Source organism: Lingula anatina, chromosome 9, assembly GCF_051362555.1.
Source record: "Lingula anatina isolate TDL-2025a chromosome 9, LinAna3.0, whole genome shotgun sequence".
NCBI classification, from domain to species: domain Eukaryota; kingdom Metazoa; phylum Brachiopoda; class Lingulata; order Lingulida; family Lingulidae; genus Lingula; species Lingula anatina.
The window spans coordinates 15147328-15160331 of NC_141775.1; the positions used below are offsets into that span (position 1 = coordinate 15147328).

Genomic DNA, 13004 nt, shown 5'->3' on the forward strand with positions numbered 1-13004 from the left:
AATATTATTTTTGGGCGAGTTAATTTTCTACAAAATAGTTTTTTTCTCTCTTACTATTTTAAATCCAAAACTGAGGTGTCACTCCATGTGTAGCCAGGTGTGTAACCTAATTACCACACAACCCTCGAAACAATTGATGCATACACTGGCAGTTCTGTGGTCAGAAATGTGAGGGGTTGTATTTTCTGTAATTTTTGCCCTTGTATAAAAATACATGGGTTTTGTCCATCTTTGGAGTGTATTTCGAGAAGCAACAAAGGGATCGCTCTGAAACTTGACAGGTACCTTAGAGGAGATATGGTTCGACAGCTTAATAAACGCAGCTTACTATGGGATTTTTGCCCTCGGAGAAAATGGCCCGAAACGGACAGCCATTGTCAGGCAATTCAACATTTATCAGGAGCCGTTAGTGAAGTCCTCCAAAGAAATGCTATAACAGGGACAACTACTCCAATATCTCGATCAGGATGTCCTCATATCACAGCAAGAAAACAGGATCACCTTCTCTTTAGACCGTGCGGTGCTGGTCGTAAAAAGACAACCAGTGACCTCAGAAAGGAGTGGCAGAATGTCATTCAAACGCCCGTTTCAAGGTCCCTCGGGAACAAGAGATTACTGCAAGCCGGTTATTTTGCACGAAGACCAGTACTAAAAACACTGTTAACAGCAGGTCATATACAGTGACGTCTGCAATGGACTGGAAACCACGTGCGTTTGCAGCCAAAACACTGAAATCACGCCGTTTTCGGTGATGAGGTCAGATATGGAGTCTTTAAGGTTGACGATCGCCTCCGTGTCCGCCGACGTGTACAAGAGGCATATAACGATGATTGTGTACTGCCTAGAGTGCAAGCAGAGGGGTGGAGGTGGTAAAGTCTCTGTTTGGGGAGCGTTTCATGCCGGTGCCAAGAACCAGTTGGTTTTTCTAGAAGGCAACCTCAACCAGGATTCCTACAGAGACATTCTACAGCAAACAATGCTTCCCTTTGTAAGAGTCATCTTTAGGAACAACTTTGTGTACCAAGACGACTACGCACCCCAACATCGAGCTCGCAGAATCACCGTTTTTCTTCAAAACCAATGGCCTGGCCTGCCCTAGCCTGCAAACTCTGATGATTATAAGTAGTTTTTCTTCAGATTTAATTCTTAGGTATGTTAATAATCTTATTATTTAACTAATTAGATATGTGAAAGTGTTCTTTTGATATTTTCTGCATCCTAACAATATTGTTAGTTGATAAGACAAAAATGGAAAAAACCCACAGAATTAATAGCTATGGTCATCGGTCGGTAAATCGTGATGAACTACAACAGGCAAATATCACTGCGTGGAAAGATATCCCCATCCAAACTCTGAAAAACTTGTCATAGGGTATGCCATGTACGGTGAGGGCGCTGCAAACAGCTGCTGGAGGTCATACCCGCTATTAATGACTTTTCATGATTTACTATAGTGAGTTCTTTGACTGTGTGACATATCACCGTCCGGAGGCTATCATTTTCTTTAATATCCTAGCTTAAATGTTGATATGGTTTTCTGGGGGTGTTCTTTTCTTTTGAATGAAATATTATGTCAGATTTGATATTATTGACCAAAATATCTCACAATAGAAGACTGGATATATTTATCACTCAATGACATACTTTTTTGATGAAAAAGCCAAAAAATTGAATCTGCACTAAAAATAATAATGCTAAAAAAATTCCATATTAAGTATTAACCCTTTAGTAGGGAATAAAGTTCTCATAAATTCTTTTCAATACGTAATATATGACAATATCATTATGATTAAAAAAAAAACGCTAACCGTAAAAATGGATAAAAAGCGTCCAATCATTAAATACATGCTTGACCTTGCACAACCATAACTTTAATTAGTAGAACTTAACAATAGGCCAAGAAAGGTATTTCACCTCCACCCCTTCAGACTTTTACAGGCCAGTTTCATGGGGGTTGTGAGGTCTTGATTTTTTCTTTATTCTCATATTGTTGTCTCACAGAAAGCAAATTATAGGCCTAAAATAGCTGCATGTCCCCTCAGTTATATTTCCAGTCTTCAGTCCTGTTGAGGGATGTTTTAGCGGTGTGCGGAACCCATGTCACACTAAGGGAAATAATGTAATTTTAAAGTTATTCTAACCCTTTATCAGCATCCATTACCGAAAATTAGCTTTTTCCTGCATCTGATTATTCAATAATGCATCAATCTTTGTGCTGATTTAAAGCAATGAAAAACCCTCATAAATATAAAATATCGGCGTTAATAATTTTTCGCTGCGATGTATAAGCATAGGCAATCCAAAGCTTTAATCGGCAATTTCAAACCTTTCTATTTTGAGGTGAGATACCTGTGGCAATCGGTATGGGGCGTAACTGCATCCCTGAACGAGATTTTATCAAGAAGACCGGCAGAGTTGACCAGGAGGATATACACAGTAGGCTACAACCCTGTGCCGTCATTTTGTCCTAAATGTTTTTTGTTGTGGAGTTATGAGTCCATAATTACAGAAGTTCATTTAACAAAGGCATTAACGTGCTTTATCAACGATGAAATCTGAACTATAGAGGTAAGCCTCTTAAGAAAATTGCTGACAGGGTTTTGGAGTACTAAATGGTGTCATTAAAACGGCGTTAAAACGGTGGCCCTGGGTGCTCAGGTCATTAGCAATCCACATTGTTATGTACAGGTTAAGACACCATTTGCTTATACAGACTTGACATTTAATATGGATATATTTCAGTTTCGATGGTATGCCTAGGTAGAAATGCATTCTTTTTTTTAGAAAAACTCCGATCTCATATAAGATATGTGAATGGAGAAGTGTGTAGTCATGTGTGTCGCTTCCCATTAACTGAATGCCAGGTTTGTTGCGCTACTGCATTATATAATATGCATTAATTTAATTGGGTAGTGCTCCTTTGGGCAGGTAAAAGCTTGGCTTTGGCAAAGCATGGTTCTAGCATTAAAGTATCCATATGTCGGCAACTACTGCATTGAGGAATTTGAGATTTTGCATACAAGTGGTCGGTTTTGCAGTGTGTAAAATGAACTGTGCAGTGCTTTACAAATTTGTTAATCTGTGGCAAAATGGCGCGAAAAAGACAGACATTTCCAGACAGACAATTTTATAGAGTAATGCCCAGACTGATGTACCTACATAGAGGCCACACCCAATGTAATGAAATCTTACCAACAGGTTACAGGACCCACTGTCTTTCAGGATATGCTTTTGCAACTAAACAAAAAAAAAACCCAGTCCGTTCAGAATGAGGGGTAAATTGCCACCAAAATGCATATTTCATGGCCCTTAGCGAACACCAAACTGGTTTTGGCAGGTTGGAATATCAGACGACCTCCTAGCAACTCACTGTAAACAGCAAAACACCGTTGTATGCTTCTCTAATGAATTGGGGACCTTGACCGTTTCTGGGTTGAACACTGAAACCTCGTGGCTTTCTTTATTGAATTCAGATTTCACCTGTACCGCTCAACTAGTCAAAACAGAGTTTACAGATATCCAGAAAAGGCCAACGACGAAGTGTGTGCCGCGTCTAAAGTGACTTAGGTCATTAACGGCGTCAGTATTTGGAGTGGATGCTACATTGGTGACAAAACACCAATGGCAGTCATCGACGAAAACCTGAACCAGATCAAATAAAGGAATAATCTGGGAACCACTTGACTATCATTTGATAGGGGGCACCTTAGGAACAATTTTAGGTTGCACGGTGAGATTGTCGGTTCACATAGAGCACTTTTAATAGCAGATTACTTACAGAACCTAGGGAATGAGCAGCTACCTTGGTTATCAAAACCCCCATGTTTGAACCACATAGACAATGTGTGGGTAGGTCATTACTCGCCGAATCAATGGCCTACTTGGCCTACAACAAAACTGGACCAAATTGGACAGATTTTGACCGATGCCTGGAATGTTAGGTCATTACTCGCCGAATCAATGGCCTACTTGGCCTACAACAAAACTGGACCAAATTGGACAGATTTTGACCGATGCCTGGAATGTTATTCCAGATTGAACTCTAAAAACCTATCCCAAGGAATGCCTTGCCTCTTGAGAGCGCTGGTAGCAGCCAGAAGAATTCAGGCGTAACAGCGACCGCTACTGTGACTAGACACCGCATGACATGAGGGTCCTTTGTGGAGCGTGTAACTCTTTTATAGACAATAATTTGGAAAATATAGAGATTCAAAATATCTCTTTTAATGGTTGACGTAAGAAGTAGAATAGGCAATATGTTTTTGTTCGCTTCTCTGGCGAATTCCATTAATGAACTGATGTCACAGTGACATCAAAGAGATAATTAAAATTTATTAGAACACAATTTTAATCCTTATTTTCATTTATCAGTCAGCAAAATAGGAAAAAACTGATGAAAAATAATTTGGAAAAAAAATTCCATATTAAATGTCAGGTCTGTATTTAGTCAAACAAGGTCTTATACATTTACACGTGAGAACTAGCTAAAACGTTCCTCAAATTTGTGTAAATGAGCGAAAGTGCTCTCGGTATTCAGCCGTATAAATGCAGACACAGACTACATGTTCCTTCATTTAAATAACACCGCACGCACAGTCTGTTCTCACGTGGCCTTCTGGCCCACCTGTCAATGAATCATCACTGCACTAAATAAAAAAAACATTCACAACAACATAAAAACCCATACGTTAAGTACGCTTTACAATGTAACGTATGTTCATTCAGTTGGCGTTTGCTTTTTTCCACGTACAGCTTATTTTGAAATGATTTCATTGACAAAAAATCGATACCCTGTCTCTATATGTAGGAAGGGCAGGTATGATGAGACACTATTGTTTTCCTCATTCAACTTAAAGGCATAGTCCAACTGTGTTTAATGGATTTGGCAGCACGCAGAAAGAGAAAGAAATTTGGAGCAACTCGTTCTTTATGCTACTAAAAGCTTTTATTGGTATGGTCAATCGACATGAACAAAGCACGCATGTGGCAAGCAATGAAATAGACCGTTGAGTCGGTAGATTCTAATTAGCTAACTCTTGGATTTTTTCATTGAAACGTATAATCGCTAAATGGTGTATTAGTCTAAGGTACATTCATATTTTTCACTCAGTCGGCCAATTAAGTTCAACACTAAACAATTAAACCATGAACAAAAAGCCAATCGCAAAGCCACGGTTGATTGGTGACATTCACTTACAGATTGAGAACTTTGCGGTGGGTAAGCAGTGGTAATTTTACATTGCAAAGCTTAACATGGTAGCTACTTCTGTGTTTCCATTCTATAACACACACACCAAAGCCCAATAATCATCTTCAGAGCGTTTGATCTGTTGATATACAGTATATAATCATCGAACATTTACAGAGATTTCATAATCAAGTACCTATTAAAAATCATATAAAAAATGCACTAATAACATGAATTTTTGTTGTCTCGTGGCTGTGTTTGGATTTCAGATTGTTCTTTTGATATTTATCCAATCGGGACGAAAGGTTGTTTCCATTGCGCTTGACAAATGAAACCGGAAAACTGATCACAAGGTCTGTCTACATAACTGTACCCATTGGCAGGGTGGATTGCAACGCAGTCTGCATCACTAGGGGTGTCAGCGGGTCGTCCAGTGTCCCAACTTGGCGTGTAGGAAACATCTGTGCCGTCAACAAACTTGAATGTTAGCTCCTTTTCCGCATCAGTGATCCCTACGATTATAGATGGGATTCAGAATGATTAACATTAAGGCCAAAAAGTAGGTTCTTAAATGTGACAATTTTTCGTTTGATCCTGTATTTTAGCCTGCAATAATTTTACTTTCTTTAGTTTCATTCGCAAACTCATGAAATGTAATTCATATACACTAATTGATATAAATTCTACATTTTACAAAGATTTTACAAGTTCACTTACCAATCCAAAGGAAAGTGGATGATTTTAGAATTTTGTGCGTCAGCAGTTTGTACTCCTGGATGGTTCTTATCATTGCCAGATCAGCACTAACGTTGCGACATGAATCTCTTGCATGGGAGAAGTTGAGCGATGTTCTTCGTATCAGGTAACACCTGTTGTTTACATTAGTGAAATGTAGGGGGCACCCCGATGGTCTGGCTGAAATGCATTAAGGTTGGAATATCTTTTTAAAGACGGAAGTTCTCTATATTAGGAATATCTTACAAGATGACACACAAAAATTTTCTGACATTCAAGACAATATGACGACTGTAAGCTAAATACACTAAAATGGGTAATCATATAAACTCTTTGATAGGTACTACATGTATAGCATGTCAGCATCATGCTATTTTAATCTTTAATATTACGTACATATACAGTTATAACTTCCTTCCACGTTCACACAGTCAGCATACCGTCCACATAAGTCCTTGTCTAAGCATTCGTTGATATCTGAAATTAATCGACAAGTACTTATTCAAATCTGTTCTTTAGACACAACATGAAGTAGACAAGGGTATCCAACATTTAAAACAGTGCAATATCTATGTTGTATTGGAACTGATTCTAAAACTGTTTAGTAAAAGTAGAGGTGGCCCATTGTAAGTTTATGTTCTGCTGACCTGTGCATTTTTCTCCGGTGAAGCCAATCTTGCAAGTGCACCTGTAACTTCCCGGGGTGTTGGTACAAACGGCGGTAGACAGACATGGGTTGGATAACTGGCATTCGTCTACATCTGTAACGGTTGTTTGAACAGGATTTAATGAAAGCTAACAGGGTAAATCAATATTAAGTATGGTGCCAGTCTTTCTGTAAGAACTGACGTTAAGGCAACGCATTTTTAACGGGGTATGCTTAACAGCTCCCTCACAAAACACAAAAGGACGTTGCCTTGCCATGGCCTTTATCCATCAAGTAAAACACGTCCTCCAAAATCCCGGCCTTAATTAATACTTAAGTTTACAAAAATAACTATGCAGTCCTTATAAGCAACACAGCCGAAAATAAAGTCTGAAAGATTTTCCGTAATAATTTTAAAACATCTAAAAAGAGGAGATTTAAATAATTTAAAGAGCATGCGTTTGCAAAAAAAAAAAAAAAATAATAATAATAATAATAATAATTAAAAAAATAAATTAATAAATAAAATGAAAAATAAATTAAAAAAAACAAATATGTTATGAATGTTGAAAAGATTCACCCACCATACAAATGTAAAACAACTATATATGAAGTATTTGTAATTTATAAGTAATAACTGATGATGTTTTTCACAAAATTATACCTGTACATTCCTTGCCTCCGTGGTTACTGTATCCAGAGTTACAATGGCAAAGGTAACTGCCGTTTATGTTCTCACAAACACCGTTCAAACAGGGATGTGTTTTACACTCGTCAACATCTGTAATTACATGTTGTATTAAGAAAGATGTGCTGTCAATTGTGAAATAGATTGGCAGCGTTGTTATATAAGGTAGGTTGGATAGACTTAGTCCGCAATCACCCAAAGTCGCTTGCATTCCCTTTAACTTAGGGCTCACACGTATACAAGACTACGTATGTCCCCCTACCTACGCATAATCCATTAGCATCGTTTTCGTAGCCCTGAGGACATGTACATCTCCATTTGGTTCCTGAGCAGATGCAGGGAAGTCCACCACATTGGGAACACGGCAAGGATGGCTCTGAAAGGTTATGACAGAATTTGTTTCGCGAAAGAATGAAAAATCCGGTCTGTTAAATGAAAAATTTAAACGTGATATAAGATAATCATCAAAGCATTGCCACACAATTAAGAGACAAAGATCGTACCTGGAATTTCCGTCCAATCGGTGTTATTTACCCTCACATCACATGCACGACATGCTTCGTTCACAGGGTCTGTCTCTCCGTCTTCATAACAATAACCGTTTATCAGGCAGGCGTCAGACTGAAATAAAGGGATCCAATGGTTCAATGTTAGAAGATAAGGCGCATTTGCACATAAAAATATAATAATATTTTCCTGTAATATAGTAAACCTTTATGAATTAAACCACGCATATTATTCATAATGCCGCCAACATGTAATGAGTCTGGAATCTTACGCGAGGATATTTAAAGATACAATGTGTTTCTCCATGATGATATCATTCTCTTTACTATGAAAGAATAAAAAATTATCTATATCATAATTCAAAAATACCTTGATGACGCAAGTATGATTTTGACAGTTCACGCAATGAGAATCAAAAATAGTCACTCTGGTGGAGTTTACAGAGAAGTTATGTCCATCATTGCTAATTTGAAGATCAAAACTTTGAACTGGCGTTCCCAAAGCTGTTGATTCGACCAGTGGAGTATCAATGGGTTGTTTTGGTAACGGACAGATCATCTCCGCGTATGAAAGTAACTTTGCGAATGTTGTGTACGTGTCCGCTACATTGATACGTTGTCCCGACGTAAGGTCCACCTGTGAATTATCAATTTAAATAAGTTTAATAGAATTTGAGGAATATATCTGATTATTTGTTATCTAAAAAATCTTTCTTAGGTCTCTCAATCAGACGTTTTCCAATGTAGGAAACACCTCTAAATTACAAGGTCTGAACTGAAGATAGTAAAGTGTAGGCCTACGTCTATACCGTATCTATATCTACGGAACATTGCCTCCGGTGAAGTATTATTATTTTTTACCGAATTTGATATAAGACATTTCCTTTTACGAAGGGCTATCCTTACCTTATGCATTATAAATCTACAGGAGACGTTGGTGCCGTCAGCAATGTTAGATGCGCGCAAAGCCATTGCTTCACATCTACGAGTACGAATGTCACATACGCCGGCCCCATCAATATCCACCACTTCCGGTGCTCGATTTGCGTCGACAGAGCAATCTACGGCGGTAAATCCAGGATAGCATCTACATTCACCATCTTCACATGTTCCTTTACCGCTGCATTTGTTTGGACAGACGAGTTTACTTATCTTTTCAATGTCCTCCATTCTAAAGTTTATTGGAGCAGCAGTACCAGATGGGTTCGTTGGATTTGCCGTTCCATTGGGCGCTCTGGCAACTGGCGGTGGAAGTTTGGTTCTTCGCGCTTCAATAAGACACCCTACTTCCATGTTCTCGACTGCCATACTGCTGGACACAATTTTGTCGTCGGTCAACTAAAAAGAAGTATTTTTAAAATGTCACCAAAATGAAACATAGTTATTACTTTTATTAACTCCCTGCAAATACAGTCACGTTGCATGTTAATTTAACCACCTGCGCGGCGGTGGTGGTACACATGGTTTTCCGTCTCGTCCGTCCCATCCGCCGGCTCCGCCTGCCCTGCCGGCTCCGCCGCCGTTTTACCGTTACCGCTTCTCCTCGTAGACTACAACAGCCTGCGTACCCATCTCTTGGATTTAGGTCATATATAATCTCAACTTTATCCACGTTAATTTTGCGCTTTGTCGGTGCATGGATCTAGGTGTGGGGCTCGCTTGTCCAAAATTTGCAAAATAAAATGCTCAATACCCATCCCCAGAAATGCACTGCATGACGTCACGCTTAGCCCACTGCGCATGCGTGCACTTTTTTATTAAAATGAGTTGCTAGATTGCCATAGGAAAATGAAAGGGTTCGCGATTCGTGGGTAATTCGTGATAATTGACAAACTAACGGCCTGATGCCGATAGACAGCAACGCTGTGCTATGCTTCAAGCAACTCCTGACCAAATATCGCTAGGGTTTTAAAAAAATTCTGTTGTACACACGTACTAAGAAGTTTGCCGTGTATTGCCTAACCTACCCTCAGCAAAACGCACACATTTTCAGAAATAGTGATTTTAGACGGTAGATTCATTCAGAAACAAAGGCAAACTAATTCGTTGCCGATAGTACCAGCAGATAGCAGCACCATACAGAGTCTGATCAAAAACTTTCATGGCAATTGAAGAACTTTTACCACTGTATAATGGAGTTCAAAAAAAGCACTTGGCACAAATGTGAAACTGCCCAGTGCAAGGCCAAGAATTCAATCAGTATTTTCAATCAGATTCTACATAAATTGACTGACAATATCACTACTCAGTATTTAACTAATCTTTTAATCCAAAATTCCTATCATCATTTAATAATAATGATAATTAAATTCAAAATAATTTTGTAGTAAAGGAAAAATGCAAATAAGAAGTGGAAGACCAATTTTACCCACATTATTCAATTATTTGAATATAAAAAGAATAAGATCACGATTTAACAAATTAAAATAATCTTTCATGAACTCTTTCATGAATAACATATTAAAGAAAATTAAAGTTATTAATTAGTGGTAATGGCTTATTCTGGAATATATCACCTCTGCACATCATCAGTACCTGACTTGGTACAGTATAGTTACTACATGTACTTGGATACAGAGTTAGACTTAATAATGTAACAATAAGAACAATATATATTACAATAAGCTTCTCTGCACATGTCAGACGCTTGTTACCATGAACTAACACTACTTGACAATGGACTGAGCACTTATCACAGAGTCTGTGTGCGATGCCATTGTTGTGCTGTGATTGGCTAGTTGAGTCACGTGAAGCCCTACTGTAGCGCCCTCGCGTATCGCGTGAATGCTGCGCATTTCTGGGCATGCTGCCCAACCGAAGGAATTATGCGAATATACCCTTGGATTTGACCTTACCCTTTATTTCAAGGTCAAACGGGTCGCAATTTTCTTAAAAGGGTATTTTTGCAAAAAAAAAATTATTTGTGCCGATTTTTAGAAACTACACAGACCTAACCTATTATGGGCAGGTGTATTACACTGTCCTATTTCATCTTCGTGAGTTTGGGGTTAATCGATGCATTTTCACGGGAGAAGCAGCCATTAGGTGCCAAAACTGAAAACTCTCTTGTAGAGCTTGTCACGCGCAACACTGAATGTGATTATTGTTTTTTTTTTTTGTTTTCCATACGGTTTACGAGTTGCGCTATTTTAAAGAGTACAACATCGCAATATTCAGTGGTGAAAATAAAATGGGAAATGACTCCAAAGTTAGCAGAGATACGCCCATGGTACACTTGAACTTGACGTGGAAGTTATTCACTGGCAATCTAACTGTGGCCTTCAAATTGACCTTTGTCCTTCTTTACACCATGAACTGAACTTTGCAACTTTTCCGTCCCTTATATCTTCAATACTGGCAGAGATGCGCCCATAGTTACTATTAAAATTGACCTTTGGCCTACTTGTCACCATGAACTGAACTTCTCTAATTTTCCGTCCCTTATATCTTCAAAACTGGTAGAGATACGTCCTTAGTTACTACATAATTTGCATTGGAAGTCATATACTGGCAAATAAAATGTGACCTTGAAATTGACCTTTGGCCTACTTTTCACAATGAAGTAGACTTTGCAAATTTTCCGTCCTTTATATCTTTCTAAATGCTATTGGAGTGTTTCATAGTCTAAGAAGGTTCTGATGGGCACAGCACTTAGATTTAATGACGAGTTATGTGGGTTTACTTTTAAGGAGAATACTATTCAATTTTATCACACGGTTAATAAAGGTACTCGGCAAAGGGGTATCCCATAAAATTCAGAATTAAAACAAACTGTAAAACATGAACCTTACCTGAATATCCCCCACGCACTGTTTAATGCTCTCACTAAAGTCAAAGTCTGGAACATTCGTACATAAGTTGTACACTGGGGACTTCTTTATCTCTCCGATACAAAACTCTGTGGCCGTTGCTTCCGTTTCCCCACTCTTAGTTGGCCATTTCGGTTTTACTGCTGGTGCAACGTTACGTTCGTTGTAGTCAAAGTGGTAGGAATAGCGCGAGATGTCCTGTATGATTTCATCACTGGTATCTATTCCACTTCGAACGCTTCTTCTGCGCCTTCCCTTCGTTTGGAGGGTTGGGGTGTCCTTTGTTATGTCGGTGGCTTTTGTTGCTTCGTTTTCTTTTTTAACGTCTTCATGGTACTTGCAAACTATTTTCTTATTCTCGCAGGAACAGTACTTTTTGTTGTCTAATGATTTGCGCTCAGTGAATTCCTCCGGGTCAATATTTGGATCAAAATACGTACGTCTGTTCAAACCAGGAACTCTTTAAATCATAAAAGAATTGTGAGAAAGACCGTTGCTATCTCTAAATGACCCTAAACCGACTATACAAGATTATTTTATGTGATGGTCCAACTTCTTTAACGCATGCACATTCTTATTGTTTATGTATTTACTTTTTAAATATGGAGGCAAGATTGTTGCGAACGTTTAAATACACAAAATGGTTGAAAACTACAGAACAAAATACATTCAAACACTTGATGCTTCAACTAGAGAGGAAAGTCGACAATTAGACAGACGAAAGTATACATTGGTGCGTGTAGTCATGGGACACTTGAGGGACAAAAAAACATGATAATTGTCATCCACTAAGTATTAACGTGTTTATACGTAAGAAAATACCGATAATGGAGTTCAATTTAAAATCTACCTGAAGCCTTGTACTTGTCGTTTTGGTGTGAAAAATTAATTCAAAAAAATTAAGTCTAAGGCGACGAATAAACTTGAGCTCTCTTTCTAAGATCCCATTCCCACAGATTTTAGATCGATCTATCCCCGTGGGGAGTCTCACTAGATTACTGTCAGCTTAGCCGGCTTAAATGTCTGTCCCGCTTACTAAAAGCTGTAAGGGGGTAATCAACTATAGTGCGCGCTCGGCTGACAGCTATTTAGCGTTATCCCCAGGGAGTTAGGTCGATCTAGTTGGATCGATCTAAATCTCTGGGAATGCGCCCTAAGACCCCATTCCCATACATAGATCGACCTAGCAGGACTGACCCATCTGCTAGGGGACTCTCGCTAAATTGCATTCAGATTAAGCGGCTTAAATATTTGGCGCGCTTACTGAAGCTTTTCAACGATAGTTAATTACCCCTTTACAGTTTCAGTGGACGTGCCACACATCAGAGCCTCTTTAGCTAAATGTAAATTAGCAAGAGGCCAATAAACAAGCATATCAATAAACGAGCTTAGTAAGATGCTACGTTTTTTAAACTTAAATTACCGTGACCCT

General features: G+C 38.6%; 1 protein-coding gene across 1 annotated transcript; it reads right to left on the minus strand.

Moving 5' to 3' along the window:
• Positions 1 to 5103: 5103 nt before the first annotated feature.
• LOC147759962 (uncharacterized) lies at positions 5104 to 12801 on the minus strand. Its single transcript, XM_086995631.1, has 11 exons — positions 12770 to 12801; positions 11555 to 12032; positions 8670 to 9101; positions 8134 to 8400; positions 7761 to 7878; positions 7520 to 7633; positions 7234 to 7350; positions 6571 to 6684; positions 6320 to 6400; positions 5906 to 6103; positions 5104 to 5700 (listed from the first exon to the last, which is right to left on the minus strand). The coding sequence occupies exons 1-11, from the start codon at positions 12799 to 12801 to the stop codon at positions 5474 to 5476; spliced, it is 2178 nt and encodes a 725-aa protein (XP_086851757.1). The 3' UTR covers positions 5104 to 5473.
• Positions 12802 to 13004: the final 203 nt, after the last annotated feature.

Excerpts from the sequence above, each read along its gene's own strand:
- LOC147759962 (XM_086995631.1), bottom strand. The coding sequence starts at position 12,801 with ATGCAATTTAGCGAGAGTCCCCTAGCAGATGG. Across the intron at positions 8,401-8,669 it reads GTAGATTTATAATGCATAAG|GTGGACCTTACGTCGGGACA; the intron begins GTAAGGATAGCC and ends GATAATTCACAG. Across the intron at positions 6,401-6,570 it reads CACCGGAGAAAAATGCACAG|ATATCAACGAATGCTTAGAC; the intron begins GTCAGCAGAACA and ends GATTAATTTCAG.